Here is a 23355-nt window from a genome sequence, read left to right as displayed (position 1 = left end):
TAGGTATAGAGCTCAGATCTCCTTTGTTTAGCAGTCTTTACAATCCTAGACCAAACAACCACTGAAACTAACTGGACTGTATGATATTATTGTATGTGCCTTTGTAGGACTAATATCTGGTAATGTAATTCTACGTGTCTGTCAGTATTAAGATAGAAAGGCCTGATACCTGACAGATTTTAGAATCCCAGTTAGTGAGATTTTAAGTTGTTCGCTATCTGCTGCAACTGTAGCCAAAAGAAAAGTTATTTAAAATTGAGTAAAAATAACTGGGTTTAAAATACTAAGAAACTAGAGCCCTAAACCAGTAGTTCCTGGCAGTTTCTAAAGCTTTATTAATTTATCACGCATCTAGAACACAACATAAAAATAAACATGGTATTGCAATACTCTCCATGAACATGATAGTCAGAAAAAGCCTTTTGAAAGTAAGATCATTAAAGGGGAAAACAGTTTTTATTTCAAAGTATTCTGACTTCCTGCTTGTTAATGTATGTCAAAAATTAATAATGTTGCGCTGCGGTGCAGTTTTGTTGCAGAATAGGTGTAAATTGAACCTTGTGATTCAGATGTCTGTCATAAAGCATTGACCAATGAAAGCTACCACTATGTGAATGCCAGTTGAAAGTATGACTGCGGAATACATTGCGCTTCCCAGCACTTCGGTTCTTTTTCTGTATTCTGTAGGATGAGGAAGAAGAGTCAAGCAGATTAGAATCAGAGGAGAAGATAATCCTGGATCCGAACAGCGAGGAAGTTTCTGAGAAAGATGCAAAACAAATCATTGAGTGAGTGTTCCTTAAGTGCTGTTTGTTAGGAATTGTGATTTCCTACAGCCACATTTTGCATGAGTAGCTTTCTCTAGATTACAGTGATTTGTGGTACTTCTATGGCATGAATATCTGCAGGAGAAGAAACATGATCATTTAATTGTATGATATTTTTAATCTTGCACCCTTTGATGTACTCATCATACCTGAGGACTTGTACTGTTTCTTTTGACTTACATATGTAAGCCATGGTCAAAAAATATTTTTTCGTGGGAATTCACTTGAGCTCCTCTTCTGTTTTCCAGGACAGCCAAACAAGATGTGGATGATGAATACAGCATGCAATATAGTGCTAGAGGGTCTCAATCCTACTACACTGTTGCTCATGCAATCACGGAAAGGGTGGAAAAGCAGTCTTCTCTTCTTATTAATGGCACATTAAAACATTATCAGGTGAGAAGTCATTAAAACATTAAAATATGTAAAACTTGGAATTACACCCAACATTTCAGTGTGGTATTTCAAGTGGCAAACTGAAAATCCGTTAAAGAGTAAAAAGTCTCTAACAGGTTAGAATGTGGAAATATGGACAAAGCAATGACATTTGCGAGTCAGAGATAATGTTTCATGTTAATGTCACATGTTCTTCACAGGCTTTCACTGGATTTAGTAACCAAGACCTTCAGTATTCTGATATAAACTAGACTTACATGTGATTGAAAATATCCTTGACACGTTTTCTATACTTCTGCTATTGTACAACCTTCTAATTAACTCCAACAACCTACATCTTTTTTCTAGTCAGGTTATTTGTGTATATCCATGTATCTCCACATAAAGAGTAATGATGCAGACAAGATAGCTTTCCTCTTCTCAATTCTGAAGCATCTTTGTAAGTAGGACATACAGTGGCACTAAAGATCCAGTCAACTCTTGATGGCTTAATAGTAAATGTAAATCAGTCTGCATGTATGTAAAACCAGTAAATTGACAGCATTATTAGGGGTAGTGTCTCACAGGACAATGGATGGTTACTTCAAGCATGCGTTGTAGAGTTCTCCCTATGAACTTTCTCAGGCCATCCAATTTCCAATTCTCTCCATACATGAGACACACCAAAAGTCTGGATATTAGAAGCAGAAACTTCACACATCCATCAGAAATGTGATGTACGCACACATGGAGATCTGTCTGACAAGGGAATAGTGCTTTCTAGCAGTATTCCTTGGAGTGTGAAATTCTGTTATGTAGACATTGTAGACTCTACAGTACTCTGGCTTCCTTCCAGCTCTGGAATTTTATACACAAGGCATATTAGGCCTAGTATGACGTGGAGTTTTGGACAGCAGACACTAAGTGGACATGTGCTACAAGAGCTTTGGCACGCCAATAATACAGTTGGCAAGTGTGAGGCTTACATGCTTTACGCAGATTTGATGAGTTTGCTTTTGAAAGATTTTAATTGACACAGGCAAATGTCATGAAATACACACAGGAAGTTTTAGCATTTGACAGTGTTGAGATTGAGGAACAAATTCCTGCAGTGGCTATCAGCCTTACATATGAGTGCCTGTGTTACTTTGTGTGCAGTAGTAAAACCTTCCTGCATGAAATCCAACTTCATCTTACAGACTGTGTTAAACAGGAACAATGATTTCGATGTAAAGATAGATAGGGGTTCCCATGCATATAGTATTACTAAAGGAAATCTGACTTGTGAGTAGATAGGGACGTTAGAACATTGGTTCCATGCTGCTGATGTTAATTATTTGTGTGTGTTTAAAATAACTGAAATTCTTTTTCTTCATTTCAGCTCCAGGGACTGGAGTGGATGGTTTCTCTCTATAATAACAATCTGAATGGAATTTTGGCAGATGAAATGGGACTAGGAAAGACAATACAGACTATTGCTCTCATCACTTACCTGATGGAGCACAAAAGACTCAATGGCCCCTATCTCATCATTGTTCCCTTGTCGTAAGTAATGGGTCTCATTCTGGCATTATTGTCCTAAGCATTGCAGATTGGTTTATTTGGAACACAGCACACTGGCAGGACCAGAAAGCTGATAAAACACTTGATTCTATTAATTTTGGTGGTCTGTAGTTAATTTACTGTAATTCAGTCTTAAGCCAAAAGAGGGGGATGTTTTCTCTTTCCTTTTACATGCATGCACTTCACCTTTCAGCTTTTAACTCTAGTATTAAAAATCCATTGCTTAATTCTTTAAACAGCTGGTGCCTCATCTGATACCATGCAAACATGCTTTAATGAGGTTGACCTTTTAAGTACTGTATAGGTAGCCCTGGATCTATGTAGCCTTGATTGATGCGCGCACTTTCGTCAGGTGTGCAAGTAATGATTGCTTATTGTGCAGCCTGCCCTTTTGCTTTTCCATAGCTTAGCAAATTGCTGCTTGATTTATACATTTGTTTTAATGCATTTTCCTTTCTCTAAAGGTCAGGTAGGGGTTTTAGTGATCTGAATAAAAAATGTCAGGCATTGCACAACTTTCACAGGATGTTGAGGAGTTGTTTGCTTATTTTTATGTGTAAGTGACTTGAATGGTGTGTAGAAGTTCCCTGGTAATTTCATTAGCTAATCTGTCTACCAGTTGTGCTGAGCATGCGGATTTGTGGTGGGGTTAGGATAGATTTGATCTGTGGTCCTCTCTTGATTTCTCTGAGGTGTCCTGTCTTCTGGCTGTGTTGCAGTTGTAACTGATTGACTAAGATAAATGCCACAGGTGTGCCTAATTGTATGTATACAAATTATAAGCTTAGTTTGAAAAGAATCACATGTGAGAATATCTATAAACTAAAACCAAGAGTAGTGGGAGTGTTACTAAAGTCAGTTTTCATGTGGGCACAGTAAAAAATCAGATTTAAGTACTCTAATGTTTCTTTTAAAAACGAAAGGATCTGAAAGTTCTTTCTTGTATACATATTAAAAGCTGCCTTAGTCTGCCTTTCCTAAGTTGCTAGTGTTGCTGCCATCATTGGTCCACTAAAAAGGAAAATAAAAGCAAGCAGCTGAAAAATGTCAAGGTTATTTTTTGCTGTTATCTCATGATAGCAACTAGCTTCACTCAAGCAACTTTTTTGCTGTGATCAAGCAGCAGAAACAATACAGGAATGGATCTGCATAGTGGCCATGGTGGCACTGTGCGTAGTTCTGCTCGAATAGAACACAAGTTTGTTATCACTATCATCGGGTTGTATTCAAAAATCTGTAATGTCCATTTTTGGATGACAGCTAGTATAGAACTTACAAATCTACTTTTTTGTCCAGAGATACCGTTCTTATCCTTACTGTGTTCCAAAGTATAAAGGTGCAAAACACTACTTTTACTGGTTTCAAAAAGGGCCCTGAATATAAAGTGAAAGAGTGTTTCACACATTTTTTTCAGGTTACTTTCCTCTGAGAATCTTGTGTTTTATTGCAGTATATAAAGCGCATTTTTAAAATACGTTGTTATTTGTGGGGGTTGATTGCATAAAATGTATTTGAAAAGGTGGCAATCACTTGGAAACATTTATAAAGTTTGATCTGCAAATGATGAAACATGTTACTTTTTCTCTGTAATCTCTATGATAGGACTTTATCCAATTGGACATATGAATTTGACAAATGGGCTCCTTCTGTGGTGAAGATATCTTACAAGGTTAGATTTGCTTTTTATGTGACTGTAGAATTGAAGGAATGAGAACTAGAGATGGTTTTTCCTTTTGTCTCTGCAAGCATTTAAACTGCTCATCAGGTTTTGTGATGTATATCAAGTAATAAGCAGTGAGAGTTAATCAAACTAAAAAGACTATAATAAACTGTAAAATACTGTAGAAGAAATAAAATAGCTGTAAACAACTGTACAAAATGCAGAATAAAATAATTATCACATTGCGAGGCTTCTGTTGAGAGTTAGAAATGGTAACAACCTAATATTTTATTCGTAGCTAAATACTTTCTTTTGTGGCTACTGTATTAGTGATACAGCCAAGCAATTTGTAGGGAGACCAGACCACTGGCTGTATATTTCCATGACCCCCATAAGCAGCTTTAGAGTCTAGCAGCAGTCTAGGGAAAACACTCTGAGAAGGTCTGGAATTATATCAGTGTTTTATTTACAGTATTATGGGATTGCAGGTGGTTGCTCATTGTCTGCCAATTCGTAAAAACAATGTATTTTGTTCATCAAAGTAAAGAATAACTACTCACATGTCTCTCTTTTTCAGGGTACACCTGCAATGCGTCGCTCACTTGTTCCTCAGCTTCGAAGTGGAAAATTTAATGTTCTTTTAACTACTTATGAGTACATTATAAAGGACAAACATATCCTTGCTAAGGTAGTTTTAACTATTATCTCTCTCTAGCAAGACCCAGACACCTTCAAATGGTACATACCACAAAATATATTTATGTTTTATAGGCAAATTCCTGATTGTTCTATCCTTTGATAAAAGTCAACCCTTTAATTATTTTTCTGTTCCTCAGTTTATGATTGAACTTGTCAGTCACAGTTCTCCCTTGTGTAAACACTAGGATTTTCCCAAATGTGGCCAGGGGACTAATTCCTTTGTGAAGTTCTGTCAGTACTGTATACCTGCCTGTCCTTGGAAGAACATGACTTTCCTCACCTCTGCAAGATACTTAGCCTAATCTGAATCAGTGAATTTAACTTTTTTTCTGTTGTTTCTGACCTGAAGTTCACTCTTATTAGCGCTTTTTCAGATGCGTGGTCACTTTTCCCCACATGGCTAAATAGTTACCAATATCATGAATTTGATATCCAGACTAAAGAGTCTGTACATTGCAGTTCTTAGGGGCTCACTGACTGTCTACAGGTAGGCATCAAATGTCATGAATTAAAATAAAACCAGCTGTACTGTAAGACTATTTCATGTGCACACAAAGCAGACTAAGGAGGTGTTTTGCTATACAGAGAAACCATATGGTCCTACGGTAGTTCTGTTGTTCATTTTCACTTCATTTCCATGTGTTACATACTGCATATTTACTGCATATTGCTTGTTTGTCCTCTCTAATACAAAGGCAGTTCATTTTGTTAGCATCATTTTGAATGCTTGGAAACAGTTTGAGACTGCAGAATGTTCCTTTGCCTCTGTTTTTTCCTGCTGTTGCTGAAAGACAGGAAGGACAGTCCTATGCCACTCATCCTGTCCTGGGAAAGGGAATTAGGTAGCACCTGTAAAAGTACAAATGGAGGCCCTCCTAATTGTATGGTCCGTGTGGCACTTGTGTTGACTATTCATGTTGTAGTACAGGTGGTAACAGAGAGCTTAAACAGCAGCTTTCAACATCTGCTGTGAGTGCATGTAAGGTTTCATATTAAGAAATAGGAACTTGAGTTGAAAATGCAGTACCTGGGATTATTTTAATTATGCTGCTTTGTTCTCAAGTGAAAATACAGGATTAGCTGAAAAAAATAAAGTTCAGGGTTGCTGTTGTTTATGAGCATGCTTACTTTATCTGAAAATGCTTTTGTCTCCTGTCAAGGTTCTTGTTACAGACAGATTTATTTGGAGTTTATGCGGTTTCTTTCTTCCACTGTGAACCATATTCTGACCTTGAAGAGCCAGTTATTCTAATCTCTCTCCCAGAAATGGAAGGAAACTGCTGTTTGCTGTTTCAGTTCCAATCAGAATTCAACATCAGATTGAGCACACCTAGTGTTTGTGTGTTTGTTGCAAGCAAGGACAGTGATAGTTGCATAATGCTTGAAGTGCCTTTACTCAAGGTTGAGACTGACTAATGTCTCAGGCTTTATGTATTTTTATTCCATACTTGTTGGAAGGAACTTGGCAAAGTCTGACCTGTTCTAACTTTGCCAACTCTTCTTTTTCTTTCAGATTCGGTGGAAGTACATGATAGTAGATGAGGGCCATCGAATGAAGAACCATCACTGCAAGCTGACTCAGGTCTTGAATACTCACTATGTGGCCCCTCGGCGGATTCTGCTGACAGGAACTCCTTTGCAGAACAAATTGCCTGAACTTTGGGCTCTGCTCAATTTTCTTCTTCCAACCATTTTCAAGAGCTGCAGCACCTTTGAACAGTGGTTCAATGCTCCATTTGCCATGACTGGAGAAAGGGTACTGTGGCAATTTTTAAAAAAATATCAGAAACGAACCACTTTGATGAAAACAGAAAAGAGCTTAAACAGACGAATTAGTGTTTGAACTCACTCTGGTATTTAGGGATTTGCAGAACTAAAAGACACCTTTTTTATAATACCAAAACTTTAATGTCAGTGTATTTTTTGACTTGGAGTCAGTTTGGTTGTAAGATGCAATAAGTATTGCACATTCTTTTCATTTGAGAGAAGACATTACCTAATACATTTGAGCTGCCTTGTAGTGACTTCTTTAAACTTCTCTAGGTGGATTTAAATGAGGAAGAAACGATCCTGATCATCCGTCGTCTCCATAAAGTGCTTCGGCCCTTTTTGCTGAGAAGATTGAAGAAAGAAGTTGAGTCTCAACTGCCAGAAAAGGTTTGCAATGAGAGAAGTTTTGGAACGGGTTTAATACTCTTTCTAAGCATTAAGTAATGTTTGTTTTCAAGATTTATTTTGCAGAAGAGGACTACTTTAATGTTTGTTTATACCTCTTCAAAGAAAGCTGGCCACTGAGGAAACCTGAGTACCTGAAGTTTCTGCGTTCTCAGGATTCCTCACCAACTTTAAATGTGTTTGTTGTCACCACTGTAAGACATGCAACTTCTTTCCCTGGAGTCTGGTTTCAATTTGCAAGTCAGCCATACACTGAGGATAAAATTCTGTCCTGCACCATCCTCCTTGCACTGGGCTGAAATTCCTGAAGGGTGACTGGACTTTATAAAGCAGGCAGAGTTTGGTCCTGCATTATCATTCCGGGAGTTGGATGAAGTGTCTTCTTGAAATTGCACAATTTCTTTTAACTACTGGCTTTTTAATTCAGAACATAAAATTGTTTTCTGATTTCAAAGGTAATTGTTTTTATTTCTGGCTAACTGCTCCCACTTTGTCCTCCTCTGCAATTATACATCCCTGTTCCCAGAATAACAACACCAACTATATTGTAAAAACTACATTTGGAGGTGTGATGAGGAAAATTTGGTTTTTTTGGTAAACTGGATTAAAACCATACCAAACTGAAATATTTGTAAGGTGTGTTATGAGCTGACTGGCTGAATGAATGAAGAACTCTGTACAGATGCTTAGAGACAATACAAAGGCATTTTAAAATTCTTTTTCATCTTCATAATGATGGGAACACTATTACTGTTGTGAATTTTTGTTCCTTCAAATGTCAAGTTCTCAATATCCTCAGAAAGATTTATTTGAGAATAAAACATGCTTGCATTTGAAAATCATCCTGAAATCAAGCCACAGTATTTGATAAATGCATTAATTGGTACTGGAGAGGGAAAATTTTCAAGTTGCATACATACTTGTGTTCAGAAGACCATGTTTCTTTTTGTTTCCATTATCTTGCAAAAAGGAGTTCATCCAACCATGGAGGTTGAAGCTGGGGCCGGAAGCTTGTTAATCAGGTTCATTTGATCTTGCAAAGCTTGGTAGAAAAGCCATTGAAGAAAGTCACTTCTCTTTTAAGGGGTTCATAGTCCTGTCTTTCTGAGAAGAAAATAACCTGATAATTTTCTTCCTGTTTATTTATTAACTATCAGGAAGCTTATGCTTTGTCTTTTATTCACAGCTTGAAAGATTTCTAGCCACTAGTGTGGCTTTTGTTATGTTACTGTTTTTATTTGACCTAACGTACTAAAACCATAGTGACTGTAATCTGGACATTGAGCAATAGGAAAAATTGCATAGAATTGGTATGTGAAATCTTTGTTACTGTTTTTAAATCTAGTATGCAGTTAAAAACTAAATAGAGTTTTACAAAGCTGAACAAGAAGTCAGGTTGAATGTAGGGGTCATACAGTACTTTTTTAATTCCCTGTGTTTTAGTAGATGTTAAGAAAATGGCAAGTTTCTATGAGAGCCTAGGTAAACGTTGTGCCAGTTAGACTCTGTGAGGGATTCTTAATTGCTAGATATACAATTAAATAGATATACTTAATTGCTAGGTGATACTTTTATAATACTTCACTTGATATTTTTATAATGTTTAACAGACACAATAAATTCCATTGGTTATTAAAAATAAAATACATTTTTAGTTGCATGTTAAACATTAAATAAATTCTAAATTATTTTTTAGATTTTAGAAATTACTGAGTAAGAAATAAAGTATGTTTGGTAATCCTGCAGTTACATTCTTAGGATCCAGCTGTCTAATTGTAGTTGTGGCTCATAGATAAACTTTCAAGACGTTCTTTGCTGTACTTGCAGTTGGATTGCTGGTCACTGAAATTTATTGTGGTGTTACGATACAGATAGAAGATTAATAGGATTTTTTTTGTTTTGTTCTAGAATTACAAGAACCTGCAGTTAGATCCTACTAACCTTATTATGTCAGCATGCTTGTAATTTTTGGGTTTTATTTTTTTTTTAAACTAGGTGGAATATGTGATCAAATGTGATATGTCAGCTCTTCAGAAGATCTTGTACCGTCACATGCAAGCCAAGGGGATCCTTCTCACAGACGGTTCTGAAAAAGACAAGAAGGTACAAAAGAAATACTAAAATATGAAGAAAACAATGTATTATGTTTAAACGTGTTAACAATTTAATTTCTGTTTTATAAAATTAATGTGTAGACTGTTACTGCAGGTATCTGTCATGGGAAGAGAACACTCAGTCATGGCTTTCGGTTACAAGATGTAGCTATTCACAAGGAGAAGATACTGCCTGTATTTGGTGTAGTTGAGTGCCTTTCTGCAGACAGGCAGTGTTTGAGAAAAAACAGCATTTCCCTTGGCTGAGTTTAATTCAACAATATATCTGAATAATTGTGGTGGTGGCAGCGATGGCTACAGAAGGTCATTTGTCTTGTCTCTCAGATCCATTAGTTAAGCCATGTTTCAGTCAGCTAGGACTGTATGCTTGCATTCATCCTTAAAAGTTCTGTTGGTGATAAAATTCATTAAGGGAACAGTAAGATTCATATCAAAATATGATTCAAAAGGCATATAGTCAGGTTTAGACTCTGTGTTAATAAATGTTGCTTATGCCATCATGGGACTTAATCCAGTCAATACAGAGTAAAGAAGTTGCCATTCATCAACTTTTCACATTTTAAGAAATTTGAAATACTGTAGTAAATGTGAAACACTGTGAACAGACACTGCAGAATATCTTGAATGTAACAGTTTCAGTTTGCACCCTGTTGTGTGTATATTTCTGATACAGTGCAATCATGTATAGTCTTTCCATAATCCTTTTTCAGGTTGCATTGGTACAGTGGGTGACTTTTCTATTCAGTATCTGTATTTACCTTCCTAGTCTTTTGCAGTCAAATTGTTTCCTTCACTTATGCTTAATTAAACTCCAGACAAAGGCTTTCTTCACTGGATGTTGCAACTTATCTTCATAGTTGAGCTTTTTGGACATTAATTCATGTTCCTCAGTTGTATTTTCAATGCAGGTTTGCATTTTGATGTCTCTATATTTGTACTAAAAATTTCATTTTGTATCACAGTCTTCTACCCTTCCTTTTCTGTCTCTTTCTTTCACCTGCTCAGAAGCTTCTGTGTATTTTTTCCTACCTGTTTCTCCACCTGGCTTTGTGCTTAACCAGTTCAAATTGCCTTGGATGTCTTCTGAACACTTCCCTTGCCTTCCTGTCTCCCCAAAGGACTAAAATTTTTCTTTTCTTGCCACCCTCTCTTCAATAATTTTTTTTCTGTAAATGTTAAATCAAGCTCTCTTATCATGCTACCTGTTGTCAACAGAGGGACATGATTGCTCTCTTATCATGCTACCTGTTGTCAACAGAGGGACATGATTGTTAAGAATGCCTGGCTTCAATGATCAAACAGCTATTGTGTTAGGAAAAAATCCTGTCTTTCTGTAGCTCTGGCCTGGACCCAGCTGAGATTAGAAACAATTCGCTAAGGTGGAAAGCACTAGGAAATTATTTTTAAAACGAGTATGAACTGCATTTTGGAGCAAATTTGAGACGATCTTGGAAAGAACAAAATAAGTTTTACATGTGCCCCCTTCAAATGGATAATCTCTGCTCTAGATGAAAGTTATGGTTTCAATGTACTTTCCAGAAAACACTAATATATTGCTAGTACGTATTGTGATCAAGTAGCGTATTTTCACCTAGTTTTACAGCTTGAAATTGGTAAATGGTTTGGGTGAAGTTTTTAAAGTAAATCTGAATTAGTCATATAGTAAGATTGGAATATTGATGCCACTGGTCATGTTTTTATGAACTGGCAACAAAAGAAAATGGCATTTGAAAGGATAAGCTTCTGGCAATGTTAATGTGATACAATGTTCTCAGGCTTACATTGACCAGCTGCAGTTGGTTCTTAACCATACAGTTTGGTCTAGCACAACTGACTCTGCATGCTGGTTCTACAAAATTAACTGTAGTGTATGTTTTGAGAATATACTTCCTTAAAAATAAGATGGCTCATGAATTTGGTGATCTTCAACATTTTAGTACGTGTGGTCTGTGTTTTACTTGGCCTAGAGTGATAAACCCATTTATCAAGTTAACAGACTGGAGAAGTTACTGTGGAATTGAAAAGGGCCCATCTAGAATGATCTCCTGTTAGAGGGTTCAGATGCTGTAGAGCTTGCATGGTTTCATAATAAACAGTATAAATAAGCAGGATAGTAGATGCTCTGCTTCCCACCATGAATACTGCAGGTAGAAATGTAGCGTACTTCATTGATTACTTAAAGGTCTTCTGTTTTCATTTCAGAGCATCCTTATGACACATGAATTTATACAGCAAGACAACTGTACAATAGTTTCCGGATTTTTGTTGATTTGGTTTAGCCTTGTTTGCTTCTATTATTGGGGAGTTTTGTTGGGTTTTTGTTTCCTTTTTTTTTTTTTGTTAGTGATGCAGTGTTCAGGTTTGGGATAAAAATATTTTTAAAGGTTATGTTCATAAGATAAGAAATTAATAATTTGGTTTGTATTGTTTGTACCCATAGGGAAAAGGTGGAGCAAAAACTCTTATGAACACTATCATGCAATTGAGAAAGATATGCAATCACCCATATATGTTTCAACACATTGAGGTAAGACTGATAGGTTTGATTTTTGAGAGTTGTTTTTATTCAGATGGCTAACATAATAGAAAACTGCTGCTAAAAGCTTATGTGTGTGAGAGGGGACATCTTTGTCCACATAATTTATACTGGAAAGGATGGATTTGAAAAAAGCATTCATTACAGTCAAGTGCCACCTTTTTACTTATAATCCAAAGTCTAGTTTTAAAGTATTTCATTTCATGGAACAGTGTCTTTAAAAAGTGAAGGTTTTTTTGTTAATTTAAGACAACCCAGAGCAACTTGGTATCCACATACACCAAATTTTTAATGTATAGACATTAGTTTACAATGTCATGTGTAGAATCTTTGTAACTACCAGACTGCTAATCTTCTGCAGTGTCAACTGAAATTGTGCTATTCCATCCACCTTGTTTTTTCAGCAAAAATGGACTATCTATATAGCATCTCTCAGTAGGACCTAAGTACTTAAATATAATATATCCAGAATGATAGTGTCATGGATATCTGGAATGTAGCTACATTTATGAAACTATAATTACTTACTGAAAATATAATTACTTACTCTTCGTTATCTTGAATGCTGAGTAATTAAATTGAGTAATTTGCAGTTGAATCTTCTTCTAATTAGTATAAATTAATTAGGATTCTACTGTATTTGTAATCTGGTAAAAGGCATGCTGCAGAAGTCACTTCTGCAAATGATGAATTTCAAATAATAGTGCAGGAAAACATCAGAGTACTATTGCTAAAAGGTGGTTTCTGAGAGTATGAGCAACACTGAACTCAAACCCCAACACTCTTCTATTTAACTTGATTTCTATAAAAATTCATAATTTTCGGTTATTTTGTAGTTTGTAATATGTTTATTGCTTATAACTTTGCAGGAGTCGTTCGCTGAACATCTGGGCTACTCAAATGGTGTCATTAATGGGTAACTTTTTCTGTTTTTCCTCCCTTCCATAGTGTTGTATTGGAATTAATGATCACATTCTTTTTGTGGAAGCTACATGTTAGCAAAGTCAAGTAGCTTGTGCAAAGGCAGAGGAAGCGCGGGGCCCATATGTGAAGCAAAACCTAACTGTACTGAAAGTGTTATAAAATTTTTTCATGACTATCCATCTCTTTCAGGATGGCAGACATAAAAGACTCATAAATTCCTTTCCCCTTATTTTGAAATTATATACCATCTGAAATTCATTGGGATGGCTCTTCAGAATACCTGTTAGGATTTTCTTTTTCTTCTTACTTTTGCCTTCTACTTCTTTTTCTTTACTATCTTTATTCTAAACTGAAGTAGCATTTTTTCCATCATCTGAAATGAAAAAGATTTGCTTTTTTTTCTTGACACTTAATGAAACTGCCAGGTTAATGGGTGCTTTCTAAATAAAAAGTGTGTGTCATCCACGTGACTGGCTTCCTGTTTAGGTGTTAAAGATTTTTTCTTTCTTTCTTTTTTTTTCTTATCTGATATACTGCACTGTTTGTCTCCTTAGCTAGTATACCAGAATACTTGTCTCCTAAACAGTTTAGTCTGTGGCTGATTACAAAGGTATGCATATCAGAAGCCTGTGTATCTTCTGGATTTTGTACCATTGCTAATAATAAATTGTATTTTGATAGTACAGACTCAAGGTTAGAGAAAAGTTGCGTGAAGTTTATTTCTGTAAAGTCTATCATTGTGATGGTGATTTAGACATCCTGTTTACTTTTATTCATTTACTGGATTGTGGGTTGAATTTCAGTGCTAAGATTCAGTTTTGCTTTTCTCTGCATGGGAAACAAAAGAGTAGCTAATCAAAGCAGCTAAACACTGTTCAGGACGTCTAAGGTTGTATGGCTAAAGAGCACATCCTATGTCAGACTACTGCCATTATCTCCATATAGTAGCTCAGTTTGCAATATTTCACTTCCATGTGCATAATAGTTGAATGGAAAGGGGTTGTTTCCACCATATGCCTGTTAAATATAGCTTGAAACTGCAGTTGCAACTGAAAGTTGTTTTTAATGCCAGTTGAAAACAAAACTAGCAGGTGAATGTCTTAGCTTATACAGTGCTTATCTAGCTGAGAAACATTTGTTTTAATAAATAATGAAGAAGAATTGAGTTTCATAAAGAAAGGTATTCTGTGTGATTGGAAGTCTGCAGAGTTTTTGTAATTGAAGAAAAATCAGGAAAATAGGACTTCACATGTGTTTGTTTGTTTTAATCAATATGTAATTTTAAAGAAAGAAAAGTACCATCAGTCATGTTTAGATTAAGTAAATTTTTGTTATACTCTGACATGATAATGGCTACAGACTTTTAAATGTGGGCTCATTCTGGCATTTACTGTGCTGCTTCTCTCCAACAGAGCCGAACTTTATCGGGCCTCGGGGAAGTTTGAGCTACTCGATCGTATTCTACCAAAGTTACGAGCTACTAACCATCGTGTGCTTCTTTTCTGTCAAATGACATCACTCATGACCATTATGGAAGACTATTTTGCATTTCGAAATTTCCTTTACCTGCGTCTTGATGGTAAGCTAAATGGAAAAAATCCTTCATGAGTTTGGGCATGGGAGCCCTGTTTTCTCCTCCTAGTGTTTTTTAACAGTGATGTGATGTGACTATACAATAATGAAGAGAGGTTCAAAATACTATTTTGTAGTCCTGCAAGTGTGTTTACCATGAAATTATGGCAGTAAAACCCAGTGGCAGTTTAATAAAATTTCCTGTGTTCTTCCAGACACGGTACTGAGAAGGACATTCTTTTGCTTCTCTTGGTTGAAGTAATTTTCTCTGTCTCTTTCAGTGTTTTCTTTTATCTGTTTAACCTGAAGACTATTTGGTTGATGGTTTCTTTTGGTGAACATTGAAGGTCCATTCCACGAATGCAGATTATGTATAAATTTGATGCTTAGAGGCTCATTTCTTTTCCACATAGGGTTTAAAATCCAGGGTCCCAATCAGTCATCACTATCTAACATTCCTGAAAGTATTCTCATGATAAGAGATGATAATGCCAGTTTTAGGCCCACATTCCAATGGAATCAATTAATTTTTGTCTGTTTAAAATTCACCTGCTGTTCTCAGGGTAGCTGAATTTCAGGGTCATGCTGGAAATTCACAGGAAGATCAAAAGCCTCGATTCCTTCATACGTAGATATGTTTTATTACTTTGAATGAAAAGATGGTTTAGAAACATTGTATTGTTCAATATCTTTATTCGGTACAATATCTCAGTGCAGTGTTCAGTATCTTTATGGATGATCTAGATGAGGGGATTGAAAGTACCATCAGTAGATTTGCAGATGACATCAAGTTGGGTGGCAGTGTTGCTCTGCTGGAGGGCACAAAGGCTCTGCAGAGGGGTCTGGACAGGCTGATCTGTGGGCCAAGGCCAAAGGTGTGAAGTTCAACTAAACTGAGTGCTGGGTCCTGCCCTTGGATCACAACAACCCCAGGCAGTGCCACAGGCTGGGGCAGAGTGGCTGGAAAGCTGCCCACAGGAAAAGGACCTGGGGGTGCTGGTGACAGCAGCTGAACATGAGCCAGGCTGTGCCCAGGTGGCCAAGAAGGCCAATGGCATCCTGGCCTGGATCAGCAAGAGTGTGGCCAGCAAGACCAGGGCAGGGATTGTCCCCCTGTACCAAAGTGAGTACCTGCTGGAGAAGCCATTCCTTCAGTTGTGTGTCCATTTCTGGGCCACTCATTCCGAGAAGGACATTGAGGTGCTGGAGTGTGTCCAGAGAAGGACAACAGAGCTGAAGAAAGGTCTGGTGCACAAGTCCTATGAGGAGCAGCTGAGGGAGCTGGTGGTGTTTAGCTTGGAGAAAAGGAGCAGTGTCAAGGCTTTCTCTCCAAACCACCCCTCACCCCCAGAGGCAGTAGGCTGCATTGAACTGGGACCCAGATGAGACCACTGACCCAAGCTGACCAAAGGGATGTAAACAGCAATAAAACCTGAGAGAAAAGAAGGAGACATAGTGACGTTGTTTGTACAGCATTTGTTTTCCCAAGCAGTCATTACAGATGCTAAGGCCCTGCTTCCCCGGAAGTGGCTGGACATATGATTGGTGATGGGAAGTAGTAAATAAATCCCTTTTCTTGTCCTTGCATATGCACCTTTCACTTTTACTAAGCTGCTTTTTCTCAGCACAGGCGCTTTTCTGTCTTATTTCTTCCCCATACACTGCTGAGTTTGGGGGGGCAGAGGGGTATATATCTGGAACCCAGCTGGGAAACAACCCACCATAGTAATAAAAAATATTTAGTCATTTCATCTTCTGAACATATATCACCCTCAAGATGGGACATTTTAAGAGTTTTCAGTCTTTTGGTGTTAACTCTGACTCTGAAGGCAAATAGTGACGTTTTGATAAATCTCTATATGTAGCTTTTAAAAATATGTAATACTGTAGCCAGAAGGCATTAATCAAAACTAGAGTTCTCTTCTGTTTGTATATAGTAGCTTCAATTGAAATTTATGTGAGTAATAAAAATGTATAACAGTGTTAGCCAACATTTTAAGATGTACTTCAGAAATGTCAAAACAAATACTTTTTAAGGGACATTTAGAAGCCTGTTTCTTGGGTGTGATAGGCAGTTGACCTAAACATTCATGGCCAGTGTTACGGAAAATGTGGCAGAGGTGTGAAAAAGCAGTGCATTAAAATAACCCTTTCCCATGTAATTTTAGCAACTGACATTGTATTTATATTATTTCAGTTTGTATTTTTATTATACAATATTTAAAATTTTTTTTCAGGCACAACAAAATCAGAGGATCGAGCTGCTCTGTTGAAGAAATTCAATGAACCTGGATCGCAGTACTTTATCTTCTTGTTGAGTACAAGGGCTGGAGGGCTAGGCTTAAATCTCCAGGCTGCTGACACTGTTATAATCTTTGATAGTGACTGGAATCCTCATCAGGTTATTTTTATTTTCTTATCTTCATTAAATGTGCAAAGAATTCATGATGCTTTTTTGAGTCACTTCTTTAAATGGATGATATAGCCATGGATGAAAGAAAAAATCCAGGCAAGAGATAAAATGCTGCTTTGAGAGAAATTAGTGAGGCAAACTGCCACAATCAGGAAATGTTTTGGTTTGAATCAGTGAGCTAATTCTGTGCCTGCATATATATTTTATCTGAGTCTCAGGGTATCCTCAGCACTAGGAGTGTTATAAACCTGCTTCATCTGTATAACTGTACTCATTCTTTAACCATAGCCTTTGGTAGGTAGTCTGCAATATTTTAGTAAAGGCTATGTTGAATGCTCCCTGTCTCATGAAATTAGGTGACCATGTGAGTGCAGTAGTCTTGGCCTGAGGCACTGAATTTACTCTGTAAGTGGTTAGTATTAAGTACGGATCACCAAGAGAAGAGTGTATCACACCACTTTGGCTTATTTAAAAAAGCCAGAAGAGGTAACTGAATTATGTCATTGCCACCTTTTTTTTCTTCTTTGTGAGAAAATAAGTTTGATATCTCTGAAAGTACATCAGTATGTGGGTGTTTTCAGCTATTGTGCAAATATATGCAAATCACATCATACTCAATGACCACGTGTAAAAGTAAGGGAAGTGATACTAAGAAGAGTTTCAGTCTCTCTGTGTTCACTCTCTCTGCTAAATTACCCTCTGTGTTCTTTGCCTAACAGGACTTGCAGGCCCAAGATAGAGCTCACCGAATTGGTCAGCAGAATGAAGTTAGAGTCCTGCGACTGTGCACTGTGAACAGTGTGGAAGAGAAGATACTTGCTGCTGCAAAGTATAAGCTGAATGTAGATCAAAAAGTTATTCAGGCGGGAATGTTCGATCAGAAATCTTCAAGCCATGAAAGGAGAGCATTCCTACAAGCTATATTGGAGCATGAAGAAGAAAATGAGGTAAGGTTAGAAATAATTACTGAGAGAGTTTCAGGAAGTACTGACTCTTTTTTTCCCATCATTTACCATGATTGTCATAAACTCTGAATTTAGAAATGTCATTATAATTTGTACCATCCAGTCAGAGAAATAATTTAATTTTTCTCTTTTTTTATGGTCACAGTTATAGGTCATAACCTAGTAGTTGTGATGGAATGGTTATGATTAAATCTTAGTGTAGAATTAGGCACTGTGACTTTAAAGCCATTCTGCTCTTTATAATTTTGGCAAATAGTTTACATTCAAACAAAGATTTCTTCCAGAACAGATTTTAAACCAGTTCCTAAATCCAGTGTATATGTTCAACTAGACAATTTGATTTTCAGACATGCTGAGCAGCTACTACTGCCTAGGTTCGGTCTTGAAAGCTTATTGTGCTTCTTTTGGAACCTAGTTGAGAGTTAAGGTCTGCTTTGGTGTGTCTTGGGCTTAGGACAAGCCAGAAAGTAACCGTTTCTGGTGCTGTGTCCAGCCTGGGCTTCTCATCACCATCTCCTCTTCCTGTTTAAAAAGATCTGTCAAGTCTTTTCTTAAAATAGTGGGAAGTGAGGTTACAGAGTCACTGAGTGTATGTTGCTGTCTTTTCATTGTATTCTTCTATGGAGCTGAGAGTGTCGAATGATGATGAACGTTCTTTCGCCTGTCACTGCAGACTCTCCTCTTAATTTGAAAATTCTGTGTTTGGATGAAAGCAGTATTTGGGAGAGAGTAAATAAATGTGTCAGTTATACTGTTCACACACACACACAAATTCTTGTTCAGCACTAGCTTTTTCCCACCTTGAAAATAACTGGTTAAAGAGAGAGCTTTTGAGACTGATCTTGTCTCTGAGTGTGCCTTGTATGTCTGAATGATGTGCACACTGATAGAAAATTTTTTAGCCTGTGTTTCACTGGCATCCTTCATTATATGGATTAAAGTTTCAAAGATTGAGTAGTTTACTTCTTCAGTCATTAATCCTTTTGTGTAAACTCTATATTGTGCATTTAGAAAAGCATGATTAAGATGAATTTTATATTGTTTTAGTATTTTTCATAGAAATTAAAGTGAAAAACATTTTTATCAGTTACTGTCTTTTATTTGTTGTGTTAATGCATGAAAGGGGTGATACATGTGCACCATTTTTGGTAAGTAAACCTGCAGTTCTAAAGCAACCCACACCATCTGTGTGAGTAGATAGATTAACTTGAAACCAGCAGACATTTTCAGTTACCCAGTGAATTTTTAAAAAAATTAGATACAAATTTGTTTCCAATGCATTTGTCTGACTCTGTTTCAGAAGTCTGGGCTGTAGCTCAGGCCTATGTGACATGCCTTATTTCATAGATGACTTCAGAGCAATTTGCTTCTTGTGTGTTGTTCAGATACACTTGGTCTGCCATCCTGGAGCAAGCAGATTTAAAGAAAGGTTTGTTTGCCATAGCCCGGCATGAGTCTTCAAAGCATTGATGCTGCAGTCTGACTCCTAGCCAAAGCTTTCAAGTAATACTTCTTTGTGAACAGAGACTGTTCAAAACTCTGTCCAAACACTCAAACTTTTGAGGGACTAACGGGAAGTGAATTTGTACCATCCTGCACTGGTTAGCCATTGCTTCTTCATTGCAGCAGTGCTGAGTATCAAACAGGAGATTGATGGGGAAAAAGTAAACCTCTCAATTAAAAGTTAAAATACCAACAATGTTGAAACAACTTTGAATTGCAAATGTGGACCTGCACGTCTAACAAGGATATGGTTTGCTGATCATCTAGTTAAATATTCCCATGCTAAGCGTGCTTTAAACTTTTCGCACTTGTATGTAGAGTACTATGTTCTGTTCATACATTTCTAGTAGTTATTTTTTAAGTTTCTCTTATTTTTCTTCTTCCTTCTTTTTGATCTGTTTTTGTCTTTTAGCAGTACTAGATAAAGCAGAGAAGTAATTTGTGTGTATTCAGAAAGATTCATTAGAATAATAGCAATGTATGACAAGTGATTAGAAGTAAGTTGTTCATAGAGTAATTTTTTGTCGGCACTGGAGTTTATTTACAGTTTTTTCTTTTGCCAAGCCTAACTGTTTGACAGCAGCTTTATTCAGCCTAACCACAAATAATGCGGACAGTGTTGTTACAGCTTCTTCTGTGGGATCCCTTATTTTTTCCAGGTCAGATGCTACTCTGAGATAATAAGGAAGTATGTGTTACTTACATGATAGTCACATTTATAAAATAATCATTTTTCTCTGTGTGTATAGCCATGTGACTTCCTTTTCATGAACATTGAAGTAACAGTGACTAGAAGTGAGAAGAACTAGCTCTCTTAATCACTTTCCCAGTTGCCTTGTTCATGTTAAAATTTAAATTGAATGTTCATTAAGGTACAGAGGTGTTCCTTGATAATTGCATTAACGAGAACTGGTTTGGGGTTTTTTTCTGAGGTATAGAAATCCTAACACTCGAGGGAAGATAAGATGTGTAGATATATAAATTACTTTTCTCTTTATTTCTGAAAAAAAAAAAAAGCTACAGGATATTAGTTTTTGGATGCTACATGCAGCATTCTATACTCCCACTAAACTGGGTTCAAAACATGAGTTTTTGTGAAGAATTACAGGTCTGTGGTATACTGTAATACAGGTTCAGAAAACCCTTTGTAGGAATCACTCTGTAGTTTTATTTTTTTAAGTGACCTGTTGTCTGTGGTTTCAGAATAATTTAGGGAGGAAAACGGAACATTGTGGGCTCTGTTTTAAAATGAGTATCATAGTTGTTTCAGCTTTTACATTTTCCATTGAATGCTACAGTTTTAAATTGTTTTTCTAGTGTCTGTTTCTGTTTTTATTAAATAATCCATTTTTTCTGCAGTTAAATAAGTGTTCACATATCAATTTGTAAGCAGAAAATGGTCAAGAGAAAGTGATTCTGCAGGGTTATTTTCCAGTATAAAGGCATGTTCCATTTTTCTCATTTAATCAGGAATTTTTCTTTCTCCTTGCTTTGTTGGCAAAGACCTCAAAATATAGAATGATATTTCTGAGGGAGTATTGTAGAATAGCAGAACGGAAATACATCCATTTTAACAAAAGCACTAACTGTGCTTCTGACCCAGGAAAACCACAACCCAAAATTTCCTGGTTGTGTATTTGCTCATTTCCTCATTCTCAAATTTTGAAGGAGGTAATAAGTGTCACGTGTCACTGTGTTATTTTGTTACTTCTGAATAGCTGAACACTTGAAAAGTTTTAGTTTCAGTTTAAGCATTTCATGCATGTCGTCAACGAAAGAGGGTTGGTGGAGCTGGAAGCTGATGGCGGCTGTTACTTCAGGTTGTGTGTGAGTGCTTTCTAACAAGTTTATCCATCTTTCTAACTAGGAGGAAGATGAAGTTCCTGATGATGAGACTCTGAATCAGATGATTGCTCGACGTGAGGAGGAATTTGATCTCTTTATGGTAAAGATGATATGATCATAAGTCAATTATCTTCTCTACTGTTTTTAACAAAGGCCTTAACCTTTTTGTCACTCAAGTTTTTCAAAACCTTACTGGAGAAATGGGCTGTATTTACTTACATTGTTCATCTGAGGAAAGAAATGTAGTCTGCTTAAATGCAGAGTTCGTCAAGTGACAGAAAGACTGTCACTGCTGTCACTACAGTGGAACAGTGACAATCTGGAGGAATATTTTCACACAATATGAGAAATTTATCGTGCAAAAACATTAGTCAAGTTTGGCTTGCTAATTCTCCAGCATACTTTTAATATTCAGCATTTCTTCTTACTTTTGGATTTGGTATTGGCAAGAACAACTACAGGAACTTTACAATCTAGAGGACTTCTGGCCTCACTGGCACTGTACAGGGCAATACTTAAGTACTGAAGATAAAGCACCATGCCCTCTAATTCTACAGAGGCTGCTTTGTTCTGCAAGGTGGAACAAGACAGACACTCCTATGTACATAAATGAAAGTGTGTCAGGTGGAATCCATAGAAGCAACTGTTGATAGGACCACAGGTTTTTAGTCCCTCATTGTCCTCTGCCCAAGGATTCATCTGTAAAACTATGCTGTTACACAAGTGTGCAGGGGCCCTTCTTACACTTACATATGCAACAATTGTACTGTTGGAAAAGGCCATATTCCCCTATATGACTGTTCCTCTGTCATTACTGGCTTGCTAGTTTAGTGCTTTTGTGCTAAGTTTCATTAAGTGTTATCTCAGAACCGAAGTCACTAAAACCAGGTTACACAGAAAATGAGTGCTTACAGACACCTGTCTGTTTAAACTTTGCATCAGTGGTTTGGGTATAAGGAGATTTATGTGACAGAAACCAAGAGGTGGCCATTTGACCCAAAACTCAAAAGAAATAATTTCATCTGAATTATTGACTGAACATTCCCTGAGTTCTGTGAAAGTGGATTTCCTGCTAGAAAAAAAGCTTCTGATTTCTCCTTAAGACCCAGAAGGAAAGAACTAATCCATGGTTGAAAGAATTTGTCTGTTTGTTTTAACGGCTAGTATGGAATTTGAAAGCTATTTAACATAAAACCATTGAGGGGTCAAGAATGAAGACAGTTTTTCAGAGAATCACAAAACATACTGAGTTGAAAGGAACCCAGAAGGGTCATCGAGTCCAACTCCTGCTGCTGGACACTCACAGGAGTGCACAGGACACTCCAAGAATCACACCACATACCTGAGAGCATTGTCCAAACACTTTTTGAACTGTCAAGCTGGTGATGTGACCACTTCCCTGGAGAGCTCATTTCAGTGCCTGACCACTCTCTGGGTGAAGTACCTCTTCTTGATATCCCACCTAGAACTCCCTTGACACAACTTCAGGCCATCTCCTTGGCTCCTGTCAGTGGTCACCACAGAGAAGAGATGCCCCTCCTGTTCCCCTCACAAGGAAGCTGTAGACTGCAGGGAGGTCTCCCCTAAGTCTCCTTCAGGGTGAACAGACCAAGTGTCCGTAGCTGCTCCTCATACAACTTCCCCTCAAGGCCCTTCACCATCTCACGTCCCTCCTTTGAACACTCTCCATTAGCTTTGTATCTCTCTCCTATTGTGGCACCCAAAGCTACCCCCAGCACTCAAGGAGAGGCTGCCCCAGTGCAGAGCAGAGCAGGACAATCCCCCGCCCTTGCCTGGCTGGCAATGCTGTGCCTGATGCCTCCCAGGAAAGGGTTGGTTCTCCTGGCTGCCAGGGCACTGCTGACTCATGTTCAGCTTGCCATTGACCAGGACCCCCAGGTTCCTTTCTGCAGTGCTGCTTTCCAGCATCTCATTCGTCAGTCTGTTTGTACATCCAGGATTCCCTGTCCCAGGTGCAGAATCTGGCTCTTGCCCTTTTCAAACTGCATATGGTTGGTGATTGCCTAGCCCTCTCATTTGTCGAGGTCTATCTGCAGTACTTCCATGCCTTTGAGGGAGTCACCAGCTCCTCCCACCAGTTTTTTTAGTGTCTTAGAACTGGCTTAGTATCCCTTCAAGTCGTGCATCCAAGTCATTTACGAAGCTATGTGGACTATGTTTTTC

At 37.4% G+C, this 23355-nt stretch overlaps 1 protein-coding gene across 5 annotated transcripts in view; it reads left to right on the top strand.

Moving 5' to 3' along the window:
- SMARCA2 (SWI/SNF related BAF chromatin remodeling complex subunit ATPase 2) overlaps positions 1-23355 on the top strand; it is a 119467-nt gene that overhangs the window by 52449 nt on the left and 43663 nt on the right. For all 5 annotated transcript variants that reach the window (XM_085042329.1, XM_085042330.1, XM_085042332.1 and 2 more), the window contains exons 14-27: positions 688-788; positions 1076-1223; positions 2584-2747; positions 4368-4434; positions 5003-5113; positions 6638-6880; positions 7168-7281; positions 9295-9402; positions 11854-11940; positions 12819-12865; positions 14286-14452; positions 16683-16846; positions 17578-17805; positions 21194-21271. In XM_085042329.1, coding sequence (XP_084898455.1) covers positions 688-788; positions 1076-1223; positions 2584-2747; positions 4368-4434; positions 5003-5113; positions 6638-6880; positions 7168-7281; positions 9295-9402; positions 11854-11940; positions 12819-12865; positions 14286-14452; positions 16683-16846; positions 17578-17805; positions 21194-21271 — 1827 coding nt within the window. The remainder of the gene's footprint in view (positions 1-687; positions 789-1075; positions 1224-2583; positions 2748-4367; positions 4435-5002; positions 5114-6637; positions 6881-7167; positions 7282-9294; positions 9403-11853; positions 11941-12818; positions 12866-14285; positions 14453-16682; positions 16847-17577; positions 17806-21193; positions 21272-23355) is intronic.

Source organism: Lichenostomus cassidix, chromosome Z (genome assembly GCF_008360975.1).
Source record: "Lichenostomus cassidix isolate B80296 chromosome Z, HeHo_3.0, whole genome shotgun sequence".
NCBI lineage: Eukaryota > Metazoa > Chordata > Aves > Passeriformes > Meliphagidae > Lichenostomus > Lichenostomus cassidix.
This window is presented reverse-complemented; position numbering and strand designations above follow the sequence as displayed.